The sequence below is a fragment of the Protopterus annectens genome, chromosome 2.part2 (assembly GCF_019279795.1).
Source record: "Protopterus annectens isolate FY-2018-M chromosome 2.part2, PAN1.0, whole genome shotgun sequence".
Lineage (NCBI taxonomy): Eukaryota > Metazoa > Chordata > Ceratodontiformes > Protopteridae > Protopterus > Protopterus annectens.
The window spans coordinates 908384551-908410168 of NC_056730.1; the positions used below are offsets into that span (position 1 = coordinate 908384551).

The 25618-nt window shown below is 43.6% G+C and overlaps 1 protein-coding gene across 8 annotated transcripts in view; it reads left to right on the forward strand.

Moving 5' to 3' along the window:
* The window catches only part of ZFYVE16 (zinc finger FYVE-type containing 16), a 3161611-nt gene that overhangs the window by 1411529 nt on the left and 1724464 nt on the right, over positions 1-25618 (forward strand). For all 8 annotated transcript variants that reach the window (XM_044064228.1, XM_044064221.1, XM_044064226.1 and 5 more), the window contains one exon: positions 23584-23739. In XM_044064228.1, coding sequence (XP_043920163.1) covers positions 23584-23739 — 156 coding nt within the window. The remainder of the gene's footprint in view (positions 1-23583; positions 23740-25618) is intronic.

Sequence of the window (25618 nt, forward strand, 5' to 3'; positions counted from 1 at the left end):
CTTAGTTTTTACTTATAGTGATCAAGGGTGTCTTACCTTTTAAGTATTTTGCTCTATCTTGTAGTAGCTTCCTCCTTTGTTGTAGAGTTTGTTTATGGCTGGGGTCCACCAGACTGGACGCTTGCCTTTGGTACAAAGAGTCTTTGTTTTGCTTGGGATTGCCTTATCCATGCAGTCCTGCAGGTGCTGGTAGAAGGCGTTTGTAAGTGATTCAGCGGCTTGAGTATTGTTTTGGGGCCTGAAAGGAGACCACACTAGTCTTTAGAAGTGTGAAGTCGGCTTTTGAGAAGTTCTTTACTGTGGTCTTTTTATTTCAGGTGGGGTGGGATGAGGACCTCCAGCGAGATTAGTTTGTGATCTGATCTCACCAGTGAGGGGTATACTTCCGTGTTGAACATTGTGCTCCCATGTTCGTGATGATGAGATCAAGTATGTTATCTCCTCTTGTGGGATGGTGACTAGTTGTTCCATGGCATTTGAGTTTATGAATTCCAGGAACTTTTGGGCTAGGGTGTTTGGGCTTGAGTAGTGTTCCCAGTCTATATTAGGGTAATTGAAGTCACCTAGTATGATGGTGTTTGGTGATACATTTATCCCTCTAGTGTTTTCAGGAAGGCCATGTGAGTTTCCTGAGTTTGTGAGGGTGGCCTGTAACATGCTACAATTTGCAGAGCAGTCTTGCCTATGGTTAATTGCACCTGGATGGTCTCCGATGCATCGTGCGTTGCCACCAGTCTTGAGGTGTGGGTGTCCTTGATGAATATGGATACCCCCTCCTTTCTTGGTATTGTCCGGATTTTGGGGCCGGAACGCATGATATGAGGTAAAACCTGATAGCGCTGGGGTGCTCTCAGGAGCCTTGAACCAGGTTTCTGTCACAGCACAGACATCGATGTTCTCCATACTGAGAAGGGCCTCGAGCATTTTGAGATTTAGACTTCTGGCATTGAGCAGCATTACCCTTAGTTTTTTTCCTTTTTGTGTTCTAGGGTGGTAGGTTTAGAATTTGAGCCTTGCCTAAAAAGGCACTATGGGGTGGCAAGAGCCTTTGCCAATATCCGGAATCCCAGGGGTGACAGGTGCAAGCCGTGGCTTGTCCAGCATGTCATCCCAGGCAGACAGACACTGGATCCCCTTTGAATGACACCAGTGTTTAAGCCAATTGTTAAAGCTGATCATCTTATCTCTGTATTGTGGCATCATTCTTGGTGAAGGTAGGATACTGCTCAAGGTCAGGGTCATACCTGCCTGGGCTACATAATCAGAGAGCAGCGCAATGGCTCTTCTCATGTAGTCCAAGGAGGTACGTCTCAGGTCGTTTACACCAGCGTGGACAATGACTGAGTCATATTTGTACCTGCTGTTGAGAGACCTGAGTGCTTGCGTTATGTGGCGGATTCTAGCGCCCGACAGGCAGCTTACTGTGACCTTCTCCTTACTCAGTCTGGTGAGCGGGACATCAGTGTGTCTGACTATGGAGTCACCAATGACTAGTGTGTCTGGCATTGTGTTTGGCCTTAAGGGCTGTGACTGTTTGACTCTCTGACTGTGAGGTCTATGTGTTGCGGGTGTTGTGTTCTGAGGTGGTGGTTGTTTGGGTGTCTGCTTTGGTGGCCTCTGCTGTTTTGGTAGATTTTTGATCAGAGCCTCCAGTATGTCTTTGTGTGTTTATGTGTATGATTTGAGGTTGTAATGGTACTATGTGAGACTGGGTCTATAGTGTGTGTGGTAACCTTCTCCTCCTGACTGGTCTTGCCAGTCCTATGTTGAGAGAGCTCAGCCTCCAGTTTGGCCGTATAGTTGCATCTATGTATTTGTGTTTTGTGGGAGGAGGAAAGGGTTGTTCAGTGTACATGAGGCAATTGAAACATTGCCTCAATATTCCCAGGTTCACCAGCTGAGCAGGAGAGGACACTAGCAACTGATCCCTCGACATGCTAGAAGGGTAGACGAAAAACTTTAAAAAAGATTCCGGGGACGGGTGACCGAGAAATGGGGGTTGCCTTTTGGGGTACTATCTATGACAAGAGTGCCGTATCAAGGTAATAAGTACTGTAGGAGCAAGTGCTAGGTTTAATAGATAGAGAATAGTCTACTTGGAGTCAAGTAGAGTTGATCAGTAGTATAGTTCGAGGAAGGTAGTTTTAAGGGAAAATTTGAAGAGTGGACTTTAGGTAGAATAGTTTAAACCTGCTTAACCGGCACTGCCCTAGTGTGCAACAGTGGCAGCTCGCTTAAATCATTAGCGTGTTTTATACCAGGGGCTGGAAAAAGCTAGAAACTGGCCCAAAACGACCAATAAACTACTAGTTACTGGCTGAAACCTCACAAAACTGGACAAAAGGCAGCTCAGTGCTTCCCACTCCCACTGGTAAGCAAGGTAGCTTCCCTTCCCAAATAAGGCAAGGAAACAGTACACAGGAACTACAACCAAAGCCCAGGAATCAGCAACTCTGAAACTGGACTAAACTAGTAAAGCAGGAAAAACAAGAGATATTTTTTTCTTTTTTTCACAAAACAGGCAGAAACAGGTACAGCAAACACTTATAAATGCTATGAATCAGCTACTACAGCTTACACAGAAGAATGTGCTACAAATACAGTCAAATAGTAACAAACAAGGATTCCAAGTGCAATATTAAGTTAAATGCAGTAAAAACAGCTTCAATGTAACAGAAAGGCAGGAAATACAGTTGCTAGGTATTCAGATGTGGAAAGCAACAAAAATATACTTAGTATCAAGAAAAGTCGCTTATTCAGCTCTCTGCAGCCTGGATTACTCTGCTGGCCCACGTGGAGTCTGTGCTGAGTAGGTACAAGCTGAAAGTTTTATACCAGGGGCTGGAAAAGCTAGAAACTGGCCCAAAACGACCAATAAACTACTAGTTACTGGCTGAAACCTCACAAAACTGGACAAAGCAGCTCAATGCTTCCCACTCCCACTGGTAAGCAAGGTAGCTTCCCTTCCCCAAATAAGGCAAGGAAACAGTACACAGGAACTACAACCAAAGCCCAGGAATCAGCAACTCTGAAACTGGACTAAACTAGTAAAGCAGGAAAGCAAGGTAGCTTCCTTCCCCAAATAAGGCAAGGAAACAGTACACAGGAACTACAACCAAAGCCCAGGAATCAGCAACTCTGAAACTGGACTAAACTAGTAAAGCAGGAAAACAAGAGATATTTTTTCTTTTTTCTTTTTTTCACAAAACAGGCAGAAACAGGTACAGCAAACACTTATAAATGCTATGAATCAGCTACTACAGCTTACACAGAAGAATTTGCTACAAATACAGTCAAATAGTAACAAACAAGGATTCCAAGTGCAATATTAAGTTAAATGCAGTAAAAACAGCTTCAATGTAACAGAAAGGCAGGCGAAATACAGTTGCTAGGTATTCAGATGTGGAAAGCAACAAAAAATATACTTAGTATCAAGAAAAGTCGCTTATTCAGCTCTCTGCAGCCTGGATTACTCTGCTGGCCCACGTGGAGTCTCGGCTGGAGTGCGGGGAGTGCCTTCTGTGTGGAGTCTGCATGTCCTCCCCACGGTTGGGTGGGCCTTCGAAAGACATGCATAAACGGGCATGCCTTCGTTGAAAGTTGAATGTCGAGCTGGCACCTCGGCGTTCATGAAAATCTCCTGCCAATCATCAGCGGACCGGAGTTCCGGTGCGGCGACCACTAACCGGGAAAAGCCGAAAGACAAACAACAACAGCTCATCATAAATATTTAATTCTATTATGTCCCCATATTGAACCAATTTGTGTGTGGGTACATAATCACCGCTATTGCCTTTGTTTTAGCTTCATTAATTTTGTATCCCAAAAAAATCTGAAACTGTGTCAAAATGTTCCACAACACTGTGATGTCTCTCTCTGGTTTTGTCTGGTATAAAATGTCATCTGCAAATAAAGCTAGCTTTTCTTGACTACCATACCAGTTATTTCATTGAATTTCTTAATCCCTTATTTTCTTTGCCACTGGTTCTAAATAAAATACAAATAAAGGGAAAGAGGACCACCCCTGCCTGGTTCCTCTGCTCAAGCAGAAATTATCAAAGAGGACCCCACCCACTTGAATTTTTGCCTCCGATCCCTCATATATCCTCCTAATCAACCTTGTAATTATTTCAGGAAATGCAAATGCTTTCATTGCCATGCTCATAAAGTCCCAGCTTACTTTGTCAAATGCTTTCTCTGCATCAAGACCCACCAACAACAGTGGTATTTTCTTACATTTTGCTTCCTCTGGCTCATCAGTGTTCTGTTAACATTGTCAAATGGCTGCCTACTCTCCGCAAAACCACATTGATCCATATCTGTCAGTTCTGGCATTACTTTTGCCATTCATTTAGCCATTGTAGACATGAATACTTTATAGTCATGGTTTAATGTTGAAATGGCATGGTATAGTATGAAGCTTGATCTGATGGACCTTTACCCTCTTTACGTATTACAGCTACCACTGCTTTCTTCCAGGATGTTGGTACTTCTCCTTCTCCTAAAATACTGTTAGCCTTCCAGATCTTTATCAATTTTTTCCTCCTAGCTTCCAAACTTCCACAAGAATACCATCTGTTCCTGTGGGCTTTCCTGTAGATTGGTTATACATCACCATTTTTATCTCATCTCCTCCTATCCTAACCATTGGTAATTGAGCCTCATCTTCCTCCAACCTTGGCATATTTAATTCTTCCATAAACATTTCCATTTGTATCTTTTCTTGATTTTCATATTTATCTGCTTTGTAGAGATACTCAGAATTTTCGCAATATTTCTAATACCTCTACAGGGTCTCTTGTTACCTTCCTTGTTTTAGGCTCCCTAAGTTTGACAACAGCCCTTTCAACTTTCTGTTGCCTGAGAGGTTGTGCTAAAAGTTTGTGCTCTAGTGTTACAAAAACCAGTTGCTTAACAGCAGCCTTTCTATTGTTATGCATGTTGAAACAAAAGGAGCTATTGCTAGCCCACCTATCTGGAATTTTGTAAATTATATGATCTGAAGTAGTTAACTTCATTTGTCTGCAACCTGAGGGAACCCGTGGATGTTTTGTCTTTCACTGTTGCAATCATTACATTTGGGTAATCTGATGGCAGGTTGCCCTTAGTCAGCCTAATTAACAAAGTCTTCGGTCCTGCGTCAGTTGCTGTCCCTTCCATGTCGTCAGGTCGTCAGGGGTATAAAACATGCAACCGACGCCATTACATCAGTCTTTCTTGCCCCAGAGCAGAAGCAGTTCGCAAGTGCCGGTCAGCTGACTCATGAAATTTTCGTTTTCGAGTTTCAGAACCGAAGTCTTCAACTAAAAGCTAAGTACCCCATTGGGGAAACTTTTTCTTGCTCCTTACCGATGTCAGTAAAAGTTAATAATTGTATTACTTGTGGGAAGCAAATACCTCATAAGGATTTTCACTTGTACTGTATTCCTTGCCTAGGCCCTGACCACGATGTACCTTGCTGTCAGTTTTGTGCTTTATTTAATCAGCGCACTATCCGTCGTCGGTACATTTTTGTTTCTAAATATTTCGGTTCTCTGTTTAATTGTCCAGAAATGACATCAGTTAGCCATCCGACTACCGGAATACCAAAAAAACGCAAAGAAAAAGACAGAGAGGCCATTGAGGTCCAAAACTGCTGATGACGCCTCTCCTTCTGCCATGTTCCGATTCGCACAAGGAGTGTCTCTATAGGTTAGGAGCAGGGCATCTGGAGGTCCAATGCAACATTTGTCCCGCTTTCAACCCCAGGGCCCTCTTGGAGCTCTGTAATAAGCTGCTCCTGAAGGATTTGGCTCAGGGTGGTCCTTTGCCCTCATATTCCTTCCAAGCCCTCTCAGGAGCCTAAGTAAAGGGCCCACTCCACCCTCAGGGGGTCCTTCTCTTCATCTTTTCACTCTAAGAAGCCGAGGCCCTCGGATCACAGCTCTCCAGTCCGAGCCCAGCCTGTTTGGCTCCATATCTGAGATCCACCATTCCGAGATGCTTGGATCAAACTCTCTGGTCCAAGACTTTCTCTGAGTGGAGATCTTCGGATCTGAGTGGATGCAAGCCTCCCCCAGATCTGATCAGCTTGTCGGCTTTGATGGGCATTTCCTTCAAGCCTTTGGATCCTTACCAGATCGTCTGATCCGACAGAACTGCCAGATCCTTTAATTATAGTCAGTTCCCCATCTTGGCAGTCTGATCTGGTTCACAGAAGCAGATCCCCTTCCTAGCTCCACAGGCCTTTGGGATCCAGGGTAGGATCACCTGCATGGTCAGGTCATTCCTCAGTTTCATTCAGGTCCTCCAGAAGTCTCCTCCCCACGGACATGGATAAGATGAAGAGGTGCTTTCTGAAAGCTCAAATCGAGTTAGGCTTGCTTCTGTCCCCTGCCTATCCTGCTAGGGGACCTTCTCAATCGACAGGACTTCACTCTCCTCTTCCAGTCCATCTGGGTTTGGAATGTCAGGGCCAGAGAAATTCTGAGAGGCCGACTGGGCCAGGTATCCTTCCTTTCTTGATTCTGTCTGGGTCCCCAGCTGGCTGTGTTCGGTTTCTGTCTGATCAGGGAGCTCCTTAGACTCCGAGGGGTTGGTGCAAGCTTGTTGGGAGAGGGTCAGACCTTGAGTTTTCGGACTGTTCCCCTTCCCCTTGGGTCTTCAGCACTGGACAGCTGGGGGCTGATATTGTCAGGGGGCGTTGGTGCTGCATTGGGATCCTTTCCCCCTTCCCATGTGACCCCAGCCGCGGGGGAGGTGAGAGATGCTTCTTCTAGCCCATCAGTCTTCCGGGTGGTATAGAGGACCTTCTCCAGCCTGGTAGTTACCTCTCCTCCCTCTCTAGGTCCATCAAGCCTTTCTCCAGTTTGGGTACTAAGGCCTCATCATCCATCCAGGGTCTGCCCTCCTGAGAGTGCCTTCAGATTGGCACTGCCCCACTTGGGGTACCGGTCTCTTCCAAGTCCTCCCCTGAGCCAACCATGGAGGAGACCCTTGGAAGAGATTGTGCAAGAGGAGGCACTTGGACTCACCCAGAGAGTCCCTCACAGACTTTGAGGAGGGAGATGGGTCCCCCAGACACCCGTCTGAGAATGTTTCCTTTGGGGACATCCTCAAAGTCTTTAAGCAGAAAGGCGGTTGGTTTTCCCCATCCCTGTCTACAGAGGAGTCCATATTCTTGAAGCCGTTCGACATGGGCCCATCTTCTTTCTGGGTTCCCCCCCCTGCTTGACAGTCTGGTGGATCTTATCACTGGCAGGGTTTGGAAGGAACCGGACATGGTGGATCCAGTGCCTAAAAGAGCCGATAAATTTCTCACTCCCCCCAAAGACAGACCATTTTGGAGTAAAGGGATTCCTGTTGATGCTATTGTGGCCGCTGCTGCTAAGAAGGAGCTAACAGAGCAAAGCTCCTCGGTCCATCCTCCAAACAGTGTGTCCCGGATGATAGACCATTTTGAGAAACAAGTTTTTGTCTCCGCTAATTTCAGACTGAGAGCAACTAATTATTTGACCCACTTTACTCGACTTCAGAGGGAGTTGGTTTCAGATCTTACCACTTCCCTTAGAGTTGTTGCATCCGGAGAGTCTTAAACTAGTCTCTCCGAAGCTTTCTTCTCTGACTTCCGTGGCTAATGCATCAATGAAGTTGATCTCCAGTTCATCGGAGACCACCTCTTGAATGGCTGACACCAGTATTGCCTTTCAATGGCATGCCTTGCTTCACCTTTGGGAGTCTGCGGAACCCTTCAAGGTGTCTTTTTGCCAACACCCCCTTTGATGGCTCCACCTTATTTGGTCCATCTGTTAAGGAAATCTTAACCCATAGTGAGCAGGAAGATAAGACTGTTTCCGCTGACTGGATCAAATTTCTACTCCCCAATGTTTTTCCTCTAAGACTCAGAGGGGGGAAGTAAGAAACTATGGATGTTATGTAATCCAATCTCACCTACATTCTTACCCGTAGGTTCGTAGCTGAATGTCTGCTCCGACTCTGGCCAAAACTTTTCTAGCTCGAAGTCTTTCTATTGGCTGGGCTAAGATGGTATCCTATGCTGCACTGCTCTATATCCCCAGATCTCGTTTGCTGCTCATGTAGCTTGGACGTGGTCTCGCTCTTGGCTGTGGCTAAGTATCCTTTTTTTTCATTATTAGAGAATTGGTTGCAAACAAAAAGCTATTTTAATAGCTGTTGTGTGTTCTGGTCTTATATGGTGAAAAAGTTTTGTGTCTGATCGTTTTTTCTGTGGTATCCCACTAGCTGTTCCAACGGGCTAGGCCCGTTTCAGTTAGAGGACGTAGTCTGTCCTTTGCTTCCTTGTGTTATATTTTTTGCAGGTTTAAAACCATTTAAATTAGAGGTTTTAGTCTTCCCCCCTCCTGTGTTGTGTTAAAGGATTGTTTTAGAGAGCTTGAGGTTCTCATTTGTGGTAGTATTTTTCCCGCCTTGTGACTGTTTTACCGTTAGTACTGTTGTCAGTTATTGTTGTCTTTGGTGTAGCTAACTATGTCCAAAGATTCAAAGGAGCTTAGGTGCAGCTGTAAAATGTCCATTACCGATGGACATTCTGTATGTGTATATTGTCTGGGAGCAATCCATCTCCAGGAGTCGTGCATTTTCTGTCATGCATTCAGTCCAAGAGTTCTTCAGGAAGGGAAGAATAAGTTGAGTTTGAAGGGACTTCTGAAACCCTCCTTCGAGGAGGGTCTGGAAACTGCTTCCAGCCCCAAGACAAAATCTTCGAAATCAAAAGAGAGATCTCCAGCTCCATCAGTCTCCTCGGAGCCACCGAAGAAAATAGCGAAGTCTGCTTCTACATCCTCTGCTCCATTGTGCTCGGGGCCACAGGAAGTGTCTGTGGTTATGGAACCGGCATCGGCTCCAATCATTTTGGAACCTATTCGGAGCCGATTGCCTAGCATTAGGCCAGCATCACCTCCTTGTAGGTCCCCTTCGGAGAGGAGGTCTCTATCTCCCTCTCTATCCTCTAAATCCTCCAGGACCTTATCAGATGTGGACGTCGATAGAGTGGTGCAGAGACTCCTTCAGTCACCGGTTTTCGCAAAATTGTTCTCTGCTCCGACCCAGTCGGCTCCGGAGCCCACCCTTCAACCTGCTTCGATACTTCCTCCGAGCGTACCTCAGCTTTTGGAGCCGGAGTGCTCGGCTCCGTGTGATGTCCCTAGGTCAGTTCTGACAGCCCCTCCTGGCTTATCAGTGCCGACGTCAGCTCCGACCTCGTCTGCTCCGTCCACGGGATTCAGGACTCCGGATTCCTCCAAAAATCAAAAAGTCGACAAAGCAGCTGAACAAAAAAATAGATCAAAAAACTGCTCAAGGCTTGGAAAATACGAAACCACGGACTAGCGTAACTTCCACTTTATTCAACGCTTTCGTAAAAAACTTCTTCAGAACCAAAAGGAACGTTACATCAAACATTCATTTAAATACTGCACACAATTAAAATCTATTAATCAATTACATAGTGTAAAAACATAATTAAAGAGCCCTTTACAAAAAGCAAACTCTTCATTCATCATTATGCACTATAGAATAGGCATAATTGAGTACATTACAATAACAAACATTATAAAACGTATGCTTCACGATCTTTTAAGAAACATTTAATATTGATGGCTTCATTTAACCCAGGAAAATGATCCGCCTGTAGTTTAATTTGCCATCTAGCCCCTCTCTGAGCCAAAAAATTCCTGTAATCACCCCCCCCCCCCCCCCGATGTCAGGTTCACAGTGTTCCAGGATAGAAAACAAATTTTTTTTAAAACCAATACATTCAACACTATGTTTATAAAATATTTGGTTTTGTCCTTTTTTCTAATATTATACATATGCTCCTTCATTCTAACATTTAATTTTCTAGTAGTCATACCAATATAAAATGATGAGCATTTGTCACACTCTGCAATATAAACAACTCCTTTTGTTTTGCAACAAAAACTACCAGGGACCCCTATGGTATAAAGTATGTGAGGAAGCTGAATGTAGGGACCTTCTACATCATACAATTGTTTTTGGGGAGGGGATACAGTGAGAGTTTAAGGGAAGCAGCTGATGACATCTCTAAGCAATGTGCAACCTTGTATCCACCCATTTTGAAAAATAGGCCAACACTCCAAGTTAAGGAAACTGGAAAGTATACTGAAATTTTATGTTTCAGTATGAATATGAGTGTTGACAATATAGGTATATGTAATATTATAAACAATAATTGGAAGATCCTCGAAGGAAATGCTGATTTAATGGCAGCCAATAAGGGGAAACCAAAGTTTGTTTATAGGAATGAACATAGTCTGAAAGGAGCATTTGAAAAGGGGAGAGATAGAAGCACATGTAGCATTAAGAAGGGGCATATCAACAGGGGTATGCACAAGTGTCATGACTGTTCCGTCTGTAGGTTTATTTTAGAAGGTCCCTACATTCAGCTTCCTCACATACTTTATACCATAGGGGTCCATGGTAGTTTTTGTTGCAAAACAAAAGGAGTTGTTTATATTGCAGTGTGTGACAAATGATCATTTTATATTGGTATGACTACTAGAAAATTAAATGTTAGAATGAAGAAGCATATGTATAATAGAAAAAAGGACAAAAACCAAATATTTTATAAACATAGTGTTGAATGTATTAGTTTTAAAAAAATTTTGTTTTCTATCCTGGAACACTGTGAACCTGACATCGGGGGGGGGGGGGTGATTACAGGAATTGTTTAGCTCAAAGAGAAGCTAGATGGCAAATTAAACTACAGGCGGATCATTTTCCTGGGTTAAATGAAGCCATCAGTATTAAATGTTTCTTAAAAGATTGTGAAGCATATGTTTTATAATGTTTGTTATTGTAATGTACTCAATTATGCCTCTTCTATAGTGCATAATGATGAATGAAGAGTTTGCTTTTTGTAAAGGGCTCTTTAATTATGTTTTTACACTATGTAATTGATTAATTGATTTTAATTGTGTGCGGTATTTAAATGAATGCTTGATGTAACATTCCTTTTGGTTCTGAAGAAGTTTTTTACGAAAGCGTTGAATAAAGTGGAAGTTACGCTAGTCCGTGGTTTCGTATTTTCCAAGCCTTGAGCAGTTTTTTGATCTATTATTTTGTTCAGCTGCTTTGTCGACTTTTTGATTTTTGTTGGCATTTGGTAGTGTCGCTATGGCTGTTTCTCCTAATGATCCTTTACTGGATTTGAGTCTTCATGACACTCCTAATGGGTTCGAAGGGACTTTGACTCACCAACTGGTCAAAATTCTGGGTGATATACAAAAGACTTTGTGCCTTAACTTCTGAGCGTAAAATTCAGACACATACTGAAGGAGCTAGTGAACATATTTGTAATGGATCTGATGAGGATGTCCAGACTGTAATTGAGGTTAGTCCTGATAAATCTCATAGAAATGAGTCAGAAATTACATCTAATATAGGGCGGAGAGCTGAAAAGCAAAGTCCTACATATGCCGGCATTGCCTCTGTTCTCTCTAGCAGTAAGGATCCATTTAACAGTAAGAGAAAATCTACTGACTTGGTTTTATCAACCGCATTTCAAAGAAAAATGTGAACGTCTAGACAAACTTTTGATAAAATACAAAAGTTTGGATATTGAAAATAAATATTTCTTGAAATGTAATGAATTAAATATAGTTCCGAAAGGCTTGAGGTTTTTTAAATACCCCAATGGTGTTTCAGTGACTGATCCATTCTTTAAGACTCTGGAACAATTTTTCAACAATACGGGGGTTACTTTCCTCAAGCTATTGATAGAACGCAATTCTAACATGATGAGAGAAATCAAAGATGAAATTGTGGCTATTGAAGACAGTTTTGTATCAAAGCTCCATATTAAGTTCAGCGAAAGAAATTAACATGTTACACTTTTAAAAGAGATAGAAGAGCATGAAAGGTTGTTGATTGAGAGAGAGAACAAAAAACTAGAGCGTGACATCAATGCATATAGTACTGGCACTGCTTTTTCCATTTTTCTTAAAACTGAAAGAAAACAACTGTTTGGCAGACCTAACAACAAGTGGTCCACCTTAAATCCAATGCACAAAGAACTTTATTTAAGCAAGCCGGGCATATGGGTAATTTTGACAATGTTTGTGGATTCAGCAGTGTCTCAGAAACTGAAGATTCTATGATTAATGTTGAAGAAACGGCTATTCCATCTATACCTAAAACTTTTGATAAAGAAAACAGTGACACTGCTATCAAACAGGGTGTTTTTTTTAAGTTCAGAGAAAGAACAAAGAACTTGCAAGCAGCAGAAGATGACCAGAAAGAAGGCAAGATTAATGTCCGAATCATCCACAGACAACGAGTAGGTGAGGGTAAGTTTGAAAAGGACATTTTAAATTTATCTGACTGTATTTTAAACAAATTTCATGTTCAACGTTTAAAGTTAGGTTTAAATTTCATTCCCACTAGGCCAGCTGATGTAGTTGGAAACAATCATTGATTTAAAGAAATTTACTAGGAAGTTAAATTTAAGATATATTTTGAAAGATGTGAGAAAAAACAACAGCATGTTTTTTAAACCTTCTAACTTTAATCCAGCTTTAATTCATACTATTCAGGTGTTTGAAACAACATGTGAGAATGAGATTAGAGTTTTGCTCAATAACAAGAGTCAATATTATTTTAATAACTTGAATGTCAACATGAGAAAAGCTATGAAAGAGTTAGTGACTTCTAGAGATATCCGAATAATGAAAAGTGATAAGGGAGGGCTCACTGTCTTGATGAATCAAAAGGATTATATTAATAAAATGGAATCTATGCTCAGTAATGTGAATGAATATAATATTGTTTTGACAAAGGACATAGAGAAAAGTTTGATATGTTAACAGCTTTTTGTATGAAAATTTGATGTGCAGTAATATGGATTCTGCAATGTACAATTTTTGTGAAGTAGAACATCCTAGAATAGGAGTGATGTTTGGCATTCCTAAGAGTCACAAAAGCCTAACGGACCCTCCCTTCAGACCTATTATTTCTGCCCCGAATTATGTGTCAGTGGGTATGTCAAAAATGATTGATGCGATGCTTAGTCCTATTGTTTGTAAAATGAAGTCATCTTTGAGGGACTCTTGGGATTTTTTAGATAGTATTCGTTTTGTGAATGAAGCTCATTTATTCAGTCCAACACAGCACATTATGTTTACTCTAGATGTAGCGTCTTTGTACACGTCCATACCCCATGACAAGGGGATAGAAGCAATGAGAACATTTTTACAGCAATGTAGTAATATATCTAATGGAGAAGTCAGTTTTTATTTTGATTCTATGGAAGTTATTTTAGAAAATATTTTTTATTTTTAATCATAGATTTTACAAGCAAGTTCAAGGAGTTGCGATGGGGTCCCCAGCAGCCCCAGTTTTTGCCAACTTAGTTATGGGGTGGTGGGAACACACCATCTTGGACTCCTTGAAAACTGAATTCAAGGTCATTTATTACAAAAGATTTATAGATGATTTAATTTTTATTTTATATGGAGGGATTCGAGAAATGCAGTTATTTTGTAATAAGTTGAATGAGGTTTCTGACTTCTTGAAGTTTGTTGTGGGATGTTATAGAAATTCCATTAACTTTTTGGATGTAACTTTGACATGGAATGCATTAGGATAAAACTTTACTAGCAGTATTTTTCGTAAAGAAACTTTCAAGAATAATTATTTACATGCAACTAGTCAACATCCGAAATTCATGCTGAATAATATACCTAAAAGCCAATTCATACGAGCTAGCAGGATGACGAGTGTTGATGAGACATTTATTAATGTACTTGAATTCATCATACAATTGTTTTTGGAGAGTGGGTACAGTGAGAGTTTGTTAAGGGAAGCAGCTGATGACATCTCTAAGCAACGTGCAACCTTGTATCCACCCATTTTGAAAAATAGGCCAACACTCCAAGTTAAGGAAACTGGAAAGTATACTGAAATTTTGTTTCAGTATGAATATGAGTGTTGACAATATAGGTATATGTAATATTAGAAACAATAATTGGAAGATCCTCGAAGGAAATGCTGATTTAATGGCAGCCATTAAGGGGAAACCGAAGTTTGTTTATAGGAATGAACATAATCTGAAAGGAGCATTTGAAAAGGGGAGAGATAGAAGCACATGTAGCATTAAGAAGGGGCATATCAACAGGAGTATGCACAAGTGTCATGACTGTTCCATCTGTAGGTTTATTTTAGAAGGTCCGTACATTCAGCTTCCTCACATACTTTATACCATAGGGGTCCCTGGTAGTTTTTGTTGCAAAACAAAAGGAGTTGTTTATATTGCAGTGTGTGACAAATGCTCATCATTTTATATTGGTATGACTACTAGAAAATTAAATGTTAGAATGAAGGAGCATATGTATAATATTAAAAAAAAGGACAAAAAACAAATATTTTATAAACATAGTGTTGAATGTATTGGTTTTAAAAAAAATTTGTTTTCTATCCTGGAACATTGTGAACCTGACATCAGGGGGGGGGGTAAATACAGGAATTTTTTTATCTCAAAGGGAGACTAGATGGCAAATTAAACTACAGGCGGATCATTTTCCTGGGTTAAATGAAGCCATCAATATTAAATGTTTCTTAAAAGATCATGAAGCATATGTTTTATAATGTTTGTTATTGTAATGTACTCCATTATGCCTATTCTATAGTGCATAATGATGAATGAAGAGTTTGCTTTTTGTAAAGGGCTCTTTAATTATGTTTTTGCACTATGTAATTGATTAATTGATTTTAATTGTGTGCAGTATTTAAATGAATGCTTGATGTAACATTCCTTTTGGTTCTGAAGAAGTTTTTTATGAAAGCGTTGAATAAAGTGGAAGTTACGCTAGTCCGTGGTTTCGTATTTTCCAAGCCTTGAACAGTTTTTTGATCTACTCAGGATTCTTCGGTCGGACCCGAGGGAGAGGCTTGGGGACACCTATCGGTTCCTAGTCTCACTCTCGGTGCTTCTGCGTGGGGAAGTTTGACTCCTGTCGTGGTTTCGGAGGCTGGTCGCTCCTCGTACTCAGGGAGACCGGCCTTCGAGGCCATGTGGAGTGTGCTGGCCAGGTCATCAGCGGCATCATGCGGGTTGGTCACTCTGTCCCCTACTACACCGGTGCAGGTCTCTGATCACCACCGATCTCTAGACAGTGGAGCCCCGAGGCCTCAGGGTACCCCCATGAGTGGTCCCCACATTTCTGAGGGCCCCTCAGAGTCTTTGCCTGAGGAGCCAACCAGAAAGAAGACATGCAAGAGGAAGCACATAGATTCCCAGGATGAGTCTCTCACATCAGACACCAACCTCGAGGAATCGGAGGGGTCCCCCAAGTCATCCTCTGAGGATGTTTCTTTCTCTGACATCCTAGAGATTTTGAAACAGAGGTGAATGACCATCCAAAGCCCCCTCTGAGGAGGAGTCAGTCTTCATGAAGGCCTTTGGTGCTCAGCCCTCCGCCTCCTGGGTATCTCCACCCTTCGAGCTGGAACCAGTCCCCAGGAGACCAAATAAATTTTTGTCTGCTCCTCCTGGTAAGGAATTTCTGCCCAAGGGAGTCCCTGTGGATGCCATGGTGGTGACAGCGGCCACTCAGAAGGAATTAGCCGAGACGTCTTCCACCGTCTGTCCCCCCTAACAAGGAGTCTAGGACCATGGACCGGTACGGGAAGCGTACCCTTTCTTCAGTGACCTTTACCTTACGGTCACTGAATTATTTATCTCACTTTACACGGCTCCAGGGAGATCTCCTCAAGGAACTTGGAGATACTCTCATGGGTAACGTTTCTGAGGTGTTGGCCCAGACGGTTAACGCTCAGATGTCTACCCTCAATTCCATCATTAACTCCTCCATGAGGCTGATCTCATATGCAGCCGATGGAGCGAGTAGGGCAGCAAGTTCAGGAGTTGCTCTTAGGAGACAGGCCTGGATGCGCCTTTGTCATTTCGCAGAGGCCTTCAAGTCTTCAGTCACCGACACCCCTTTCGATGGTTCCTCTTTGTTTGGAACCAAGGTGAAAGACACCCTCACCAGGTGCGAGCAGGAGGGAAAAAAACTGTCTGCTGTAGGAGACCATTTTTCCCTTCCCTCTAGGCCTTATCCCAAGGCCCAGAGGGGTGGCAAAATGTGGTTCAAGAAATCAGAGTTTTTTTCCTGGTGCACAAGGTGAGCCCCTCTCCAGAGGCAGAGGAGGGGGTTGGTTATTCAGGGAGATGCCGCCCTAGAGGCAGAGGAGGCCCCCGCAACTCGGGAGACCGCGATTCCTTTCTTGGTTCTCCCTACCGCCGCTCCTGATGGGAGGCCTGACTGCGTTTCCGGAGCCAGTCGGGGGTCGAATCTCGTTATACCCGGAGGCCTGGCAAGACATCACCCTGGACCAATGGGTTCTACGAATAATTTCCGGAGGATACGTCATCTCCTTCTCGTCAGATCCCCCTCCAGTCAAGAAAATCTCAGATGTTCCACCCAGTGAAAGGGATTACGCAGCTTCAGACGTTTCAAAGCTGCTAGAAAAAGGAGCCATCCAACATGTTCCCTCAGACCAGATCGGATTAGGGACTTGCTCAAGATTCTTTTTGGTGCCGAAAAGGACAGGGGACCCGAGACCCATGTTAGATCTCAGCCAATTGAACACCCACGTGCAAAAGTCCAAGTTCGAATGGTCACATTGCAGTCTATTCTCCCATTGTTGGGAAAAGAAGTGTGGATGTGCTCCATCAACCTCAAGGATTCTTACTACCACATCAAGATGGACAGGGCAACCAGAAGTCACTTACGCTTCCGGCTGGGAGCCAGTCATTTTCAGTTTCGAACCGTGCCCTTTGCTCTCACCACAGCCTCCAGGGTGTTTACCAAATGCATGGCAGTGGTGACTGCTCACTTGAGACGTCAAGGATTCCAAGTGTTTCCATATCTGGACAACTGGCTCCTTACTGCCACCACCAGGCATCTACTAATTCAGACCAGGGACGATACTATAAACCTATGTCAACAGCTGGGCATCACATTGAACTGGGAAAAATCTGCCTTGTTGCCCTCACAGCGTGTCACTTTTATAGGCGCAGAACTAGACACCATCCTCATGCGGGCATTTCTACCACAGGAACGAATCAGAGTCCTACAACAACAAGTTCATGCCTTGCTCCCCCTGAGAAGAGCAAAGGCAAGATGGGTCCTCCAACTATTGGGGACAATGGCTACTACGATTGTTGGTCCCTCTGGCAAGGTTACATATGAGACTCCTTCAGTGGCTACTTTTTTGCCCAGTGGTCTCTCCAACGTCTTCCACTTTCTTACCCTATTTTACTCACGGACAGATGTAAACAGGATCTCAGTTGGTGGCTTTGCACCGACAACCTGAATGCAGGTAAGCCCTTCGTTCCTGCTCCCCTGATTGCCACGGTGACCACGGATGAATCCCAGATTGGGTGAGGGGGGCATTATCTAGGCAGGTCAGTCCAAGGCGCGTGACGAGCACGAGATGCATCTGCTTATTAATGTCCTGGAGAAGAGCTGTGGTGCTAGCGTTGCAAGCACTTCAGAGCTTTCTTCCTTTTGGGACTATTGCAATCCACTCAGACAATATGTCAGTGGTGTGGTATCTGAACAAGCAGGGAGGAACCAAGTCCTATCCCCTTTGCAGAGAGGCCATGCGAGTGTGGCAGTGGGCAGTGTCTTCCCAACGTTTTCTGGTGGCAACGCACATTCCGGGGAAGTCCACTGTGATCGCAGACAGGCTAAGCAGAGCTATTCTGATGCCTTACAAGTGGTCCCTGAACTGTCAAGTTGCGGAACAGATCTTCCACAGGTGGGGTCAGCCTTGCTGCGACCTCTTTGCCAGCCCCCTCAATGCCAAATGCAGCAGCTACTTCACGCGTATCCACCCTCAGGGGGAGTCACCCAGGGACGCTCTAGTCCACGATTGGCCCCTCCGGTCTACTATATGCCTTCCCTCCAGTTCCCTTGCTGTCGGAGGTTATTCAGAAAGCGCAAGCCTTGGGAAGCAGAATGATTCTGATTGCTCCACACTGGCCTCATCAAATTTCGTTCCCCTTTCTCCATCCGTATCTCATGGATGCTCCTTGGATTCTGGACCCACAACCAGACTTACTGACACACATGTCAGGGCAGCTCCATCCCTCTCTTCGGACCCTCCGGTTGACAGCCTGGCTACTCCACTTCCGTTATTAGTTAGGCTTCATCATTTCTCACCGGAGGTGGTTCATATTTTATCTTCCTCTCAAGCCCTCCACCAGGAAGATTTACTACATTAAATGGAAGAGGCTTTCAATCTGGGCTCAAACCAAAAAGATTGACCCTTACACAGCTCCAATTTCGTCTGTATTGGAGTTCTTATCTATGCTCTTTAACCAGGGTTCAGCGGCCGCAACCATTAAAGTCCAGTTGGCGATTTCTACCTTTCATGTCACAAACGAACCTAGTCTGATGGCTCATAGACTCTGTAAGGCTTTTCTGAAGGGCACTCTGTTACTTCGTCCTCCGGTATCGGAACCTGTCATGCTTAGGATTTAAACTTTGTTCTACAGGCTCTTACTTCATTCCCCTTTGAGCCTGCAGCCACTTGTGATTTAAAATTCTTAACTTGGAAGACTTGTCTTTTTAGTAGCCATCACGTCAGCCAGGCACGTTTCAGAGCTTCAAGCCTTATCAGTCAAACCCCCTTATTTGATTTTTCATAAGGACAGGGTTCCTCTCAGACCCAACCCTTCTTTTCTTCCCAAAGTGGCATCAATCAGTACCCTTAATCTATTGAGTTGCCAGTGTTTTTTCCCCAGTTCTCAAACAAGGCAGAATTTAAATTTCATCAATTGGATGTACACAGACAATTATGTTTTTATCTGCACAGAACCAAAGACCTTAGAAAATCTAATCAGTTGTTTCCTTTTCGGAAAACAGAATTGGGTCTCCTGTCTCCAAAGTCACGCTGTCCAGGTGGATCTCCAGTTGTATTTCTTTCATTTATTCCTCCAGGGGTAAAGATTTACCATTCCCGGTGAAGGCTCACTCTACTGTCTTTATCTACATCTACAGCCTATCAGGCCAGATTGTCTATGAATGATATTTGTGCTGCGGCTACTAGGGCATCTTCTCACACCTTTGTTACTCATTACAAGTTGGATGTGGTATCTAGGGGCAGGTCTTCCTTTGGTTCCACAGTGCTCAGGAGTATTTTCCACTGAGCCTCCCAGGATTTAGGTGCTAGGGACGCTGTCCCACGGGTAAAAATGTAGGTGAGATTGGACTACATAACATCAAGAAGTTACGTACTCACCATAACAGTCGATGTATGTAGTCCATCTCGCCTCACATTCTTTCTTACCCCCCCCCTCCTTTCCCCTTCATGGAGGATCTGGAGGTTAGGTCTGGTTTCAGAGCTCCCTTCATTCTTGTTTTTTTCTTCCTTTCCTTGGCTGCTGTTATGCATGGAGAATGAGTGCTGGTGTTCACAGCAAACTAGATCTGGGGATATAGAGCAGTGCAGCATGGGATACCATCTTAGCTCAGCAAATAGAAAGACTTTGAGCTAGAAAAGTTTTGGCCAAGTCGGAGCCGACATTTGGCTCCAAACCCACGGGTAAAAATGTGAGGCGAGATGGACTACATACATCGAACATTATGGTGAATACATAACTTCGTGTTCCAGAGGACTCAGTCTTCCTTTTAGGATGCTCCCCAGGAATCCTCTTCCGCAAGCTGGGGTTGGGGATTCAATGACAGACGCATCCCAGAGGCAAAGGGGGTCCACAGAACCAGGGCTCCTGTGAACCCTTTGCAGAGAAGCCCTTTCATCGTTCCTGTAGTGTTGCCTGGCTGTCTTACCCTGGAGGCAGTCGGGGGTCGACTCTCCCTGCACCCACTTTCCTGGACAAGTTTCACGTCTGATCAGTGGGTGCTAAAATTAATTTCCAGGGATTATTCTATTCCCTTTTTCCAGCCCCCTCCAATTCATAAAATTCTCCCAGACATTCCACTCTGCCAAATGAAGTTAGCCTGTATCGAGGTGCAAGACCTCCTTCAAAAAAAAGCCATCCAAGAGGTCCCAACAAGAGAACAAGTGTCTGGAACTTACTCCTGCTTCTTTTTGGTGCCAGAGAAGACTGGGGACGTGTCCAATTCTGGACGTTAGCAAGCTGAATTTGTCCATCAAGAAGTCCAAGTTTCGTATAGTCCCTGTATAGTTCAGTTTGCCACTATTGTGCAAGGATGTATGGATGTGCTCTGTGGATCTCAAGGTCACGTACTGTTACATAAAGATCGACAGACTCTCCAGGAGACGCTTGCGCTGCTGGATAGAATTCAGAGCCCTTCCTTTGGACTCACCATGGCCCCCCTGAGTGTTTACCAAATGCATGGCAGTGGTGGCAGCTTATCTCCGGCTGCAGGGTTTCCAGGTCTTTCCCTACCTGGACGATTGTTTCCTCATGGCCCCCACAAGGCATAGACTCTCAATGGCCAGAGAGTACACCCTCACTCTTTTCCAGACTTTGGGTATCACTGTGAATATGCCCAAATCCAGCCTTGTTCCATGCCAGATTCTAAAGTTCATCAGAGTTAAGTTGAACACCGTATCGGAAACTGCAGAACTGCCTCCATGCAGGATTCAACTCATTCAAAGTCAGGTTTCTCTCTTGCTCAAGCTACAATGCCCCTTGGCTCATTTGATTCTCCAGGCATTAGGTTCGATGGTGGCAGCCATTCAATTAGTTCCCCTCACCAGGTATCACATGTGGGTGCTGCAGTGGACCCTAGCAGTGCAGTAGTCCATTCTGTTTCAACCCTTGTCCATGACAAAGTTGACTCAAGTATGCAGAAATCATCTCACTTAGTGGCTTCACTCTCAGGATCTTCACCTTGGCAGTCCATTTTGTTTTCCCCCGCCCAAAGCCACAGTGACCACACATGCCACCCTGTTGGGGTGGGGCATTTTCAGGGCCGGACAGTTCAAGGCATGTGGTCCCCATTTGAGACCAAATTGCATATGAATGTCCTGGAGATGAGAGCAGTCCTCCTCACCATTGCAAGCCTTTCAGGCCTGTCTCCCTCTAGGGACCATAGCAATTCAGACAGACAACATGGCAATGGTTTGGTATATCAACAAGCAAGGGAAAACACGGTCTTATCCTCTGTACAGAGAGACCATGAGAGTGTGGGAATGGGCTATTTCTTCTAGGCACTTTCTACTTGCAGCTCGTATATCTGGGTGTTCCAACGTGTTGGCCAACAAACTCAGCAGGTCCATCTTTGAGTCCTCACAAGTGGTCCCTGAATCCATCAGTGACCAGGCAAATTTTTGACCATTGGGGTCAACCATGCTGCGATCTCTTTCCTTCCCCGATCAACCAGAAATGCAGCAACTACTTTGCCCTGATCCCCCCTCCCCCCCGTCGGGGGAATCACCCATGGATGCTGTGGCTCACGATTGACCTCCGGGTCTCCTGTGTCCTTACCCTACTGTTCTCCCAATACCCAAAGTCTTACAGAAAGCTAGTTGCCTGAAGACCTCTGTCATCCGGATCTCATCTCTCATCCTTTGGGGCTTCCACTTCGCAATCTCTGGACCCTTCATCTTAACTGCATGGTTTTTCCAGTTCCAGTAATCCTTTCACAGTCCAGGCTTCCTTCCCCGGTTAGGAGCATTATTTTGGCTTCTCAAAAGTTGGTCACTAAGAAGATATATTCCAGTAAATGGAAAAGATTTTCCCTTTGGGCCAGACAGCAGAGTCTAGATACCTTTTCTGCCCCATTCCTGATATTTTGCTGCTGTTATCTTCCCTTTATCAGGGACGTTTTTCTACCATTAAACTCCATTTGGCTGCCATTTCAAATTTCCGTGTCAGCGATGAAACCTGCCTTTTCTTCCAATTTGAGCATAGCCTTTCTGATAGTTTTTTTCTTAGACGACCTGTTAAAGATCTATCTTCTCCATGGGATTTAACCTTGATGCTGCAGTCCCTGATGCAGAAATCTTTTGAACCAGCTGGCTCTTGTGACATTAAATTTCTGTCCTGGAAGACGACATTTTTAGTAGCCATTACTTCTGCCAAAAAAGGGTTTCGGAACTGTGCATTAAGCCACCCTTTTTGATCTTTCTTAAGGATGGGGTGAACAAGTCCTTCCTTTCTCACCCCCACCCTTTTTGATCTTTCGTGAAGATGGGATGAACAAATCCTTCCTTTCTCCCAAAAGTGGCTTCTGAGACTAATCTTAACTAGTCTATTCAGCTACTGGTATTCTTTCCAATTTACTGTAATAAAGGAGAATATAGCTTGCATTGTCTTGACGTCCACAGGCAATTACACATTTATTTAAAAAGGACTGAGGAGTTTAAAAAGTCTTATCAACTCTTTGTGGCGTTCTCTCAAAACAGAAAAGGTCAGGCAGTTTCCAACGTGACCATTTCCTAGGTGGATCACTGGTTGTATTTCTTCTTATCCAGATCAGTGAAGGCCCATTGCAACACCTTCTGCATTCTTGGCTGTACTTTCCCTGGAGGAGATTTGTACTGCTCTGACTTAGTCTAATCCTTACACTTTCATTTTGCACTACAAATTGTACTTTGTATCCATGAACAGGGCTTCTTTGGTTCCTCTGTGCTCCAGCATATCTTTCTTGAGGCCACCCAGGGTACGTAGAAGCTGGGGATTCTGTCCCATCTGTGATGAATAATGACACGGGTAGCATTACCATAACTTGGCATCTGTGCAATCCAGTGTCATTATTCATCACATTCCCACCTCCCTTCCTCCTTCCTTCTGGGGCTTCTGGTGAGCTGAAATGGCTGATATGTTGGAATATTTTTGTCTCACAATTCTTAGGTATTTCTTTAGCCTTAGCAAACTCAATCTGAGGAATAGAGGTTAGCAGGGAATTATTGGAAGAGGAGGAGCTAGAGCTCTGGATCTGTCTGACAGTTGCCTGTCCGGATCCGAGGTCGGATTCAAGACCCATCTGTTATGAATAATAACACTGGATAGCACAGATGCCAAGTTGAGGTAAGTATATAACTCTTTTTGCTGTGGGCGGACTGTTTTCATACAGTCAGCTGCGTTTTGAAAATCTGAACTAGTGCAAACTATTGGCTGCCATTTAACAAAGGTGTTATGCAGTTTAGCAAAAGAGCGGCTATGTAGATAATGCCTGAAGACTCTTTTTTTTTTTTTTTTTTTTAACTGTTAATGGACTAACAGAGAGATGATATAGATCTTTGTTGCATGAATTATGTCCTCCTTAGTTTTATTGAAATGGGAAGAGAGTATTAAATACTTTTGATCCAAATGTCTTCTTTTGGGGAGGTGGACAGTTTCAGAATAACATTGGAAAGCCAGTGAATATTTGTGTGTGTAAGTGCTGGGATTTTAAGATGTTGACACTGTGGATAATTAGAAAGATTTCATTATTACCTGTAGAACTTGCAGATTAATACAATTCTGCTACAGCCTATGTAATATGAAATATGCATTCTTAACACTGTATTTTTGTGCATTTGGATAAACATATTGGTCTTATTGCTTCAAACGTGTTTGCTAGTTTTATTAGGTACATTATTCCCAGTTTATTTTTTTAACAGATCTTTCAAAGAAATGTTGGTGCTTTTCAACAAATGGGTTACATTCTGTTGGGCAAGCAGAGGTTGTCATATTGCTGCTTTGTCTGCCTTGTGAAGATGCATTTCCAAAGGATATCTTCAAACTATTCCTCAACATTTACCAAGATGCAGCAAAAGGTAAAAAGACTGGTTGAAAAATTCTAGAGAGCAAAATTCCACAGTTATTAAATATAATTTCCAGTATGATATACAAACATGTATTGATTTACATTAAAGAATGTATGTATGTGCTGTCATAAATTCTTCATCTGATAATATACTTAGTCTTCTAATGTGTGGAGCCTGAAATGTTGACGTATTTGTTTTCTGTCTTGTGTAATAAGTTCTGAAGAAATGACGCACAAGGCTTGCTGCAGTGAATTGTGTGCGTTGACAATAAGTAAAACTTGCCTGCATTTCTTGGAGTTCAGAATACACTCAGTTTTGCTTTTGGAAAGTGTAAGTGCTGCTGCACTGGTATGTTGAAGGAGGTGTATTTATAGCAGGGATGAATGAGATTGTGATGGTGCATGAAGTTATTACATGTTCATCGTGTTTCACTGTTGCAGTCATTACACTTGGGTTATCCTGCTGGCAGGCTACCTGCAGTCGGCCTGAATTCCAAAGTCCTGCTCCGGCGTCGGTTGCTGTCATCTCTTCCCTGACGTCAGTGCACAAGGGGTATAAAAGATGCAGCTGAAGCCATTTTCTTCAGTCTTTCTTGCCGCGCAGTGCCCGAAGCAAAAGCAGTTCGCAAGTGCCGGTCGGCCGACTCCTGAGATTTTCGAAATCGAATTTCAGATCCGAAGTCTTCATTAAAGCTAAGTACCCCGTTGGGGAAACATTTTTCTTTCTCCAGACCGATGTCAGAAAAAGTTAACAATTGTATTTCTTGTGGGAAGCAAATACCTCCTAAGGATTTTCATTCTTACTGTATTCCTTGCCTGGGCCCTGACCACGACATTGCTAGCTGTCGGTTTTGTGCTAGATGTAACCAACGCACTATTAAGCATCTGTACGATTTTGCCTTTCATTACTTTGGCCGAAGATTTAATTATATAATGCCATCGGAACAGCCGATGACAGGAGTTTATAAAAAACACAAGGAAAAGGACAGGCATCCGAGGTCCAAAACCAACGACGAGGCCTCCGCTAGGCCAGTCGCCGGTTCGCCAGTTCTCCGTGAGGCTCTTTCGCGGCACCTGTCGCCCGCTACCTCAGAGCCACAGGCCGCTTCCGACTCCCACGTGGAGACAACTAGGCCTCTGGATACTCAAGGTATTGGACACTCGGAAACTATTCCCTCAGATGGGTCCAGAGCTACTGAGCAGGCATCGGCTTCTGAGGGTGTTTTCAGACCTACACAGTTATATGTTAAGCCAACCTCAGCTTCCAAGGCAAAGACTAAAACAGCTTTAAAGACGAAGAAACAAGTACAGCATTCTCCTGGACAGACTTCCATGCCTAAGAAACAGATGCTTAAAATGGCCGAAGACCTAATTACTTTGATCAGGGGTTCCCATCCCCCTCCTGATAAGAGGCCTAGGCAAGACACAGAATATAACTCTTTTGATGAGGTCTCTCTTTCCTCTGACTTCACTTCAGAACAGGAATACTCTCTTCCTCCCTATGAGGATTCTGATGCTGAAGAATCTATTCCTTCAGCCTCTCCTCCTGAGGATTATTCTTTTGGGAAAACCCTGCATACCATGAGGGAGCATTTTCACTGGGAGAGACAAGATTACTCAGAATCTAAGAAAAGGCTCAGAGACTTTCTTTTACTACCTCAGCACAGACCTCTTGCTATTCCACCTGTTCTAGACATTGTAGATGATGTATTTTCAGAGTCCGGCCTGTCTCCTGACTCTTTACCCCCTGCACCTGTTAAGCCAGACAGATACTACAGGGTTTCAGATTCTCATAAATTTCTATATAAAAACCCTGCTGCTGACCCAGAAACTATATCTCAGGTTCCCAAAGGGGTCAAGGCTTCCACTGTATTAAAAAAAAAAAAAAA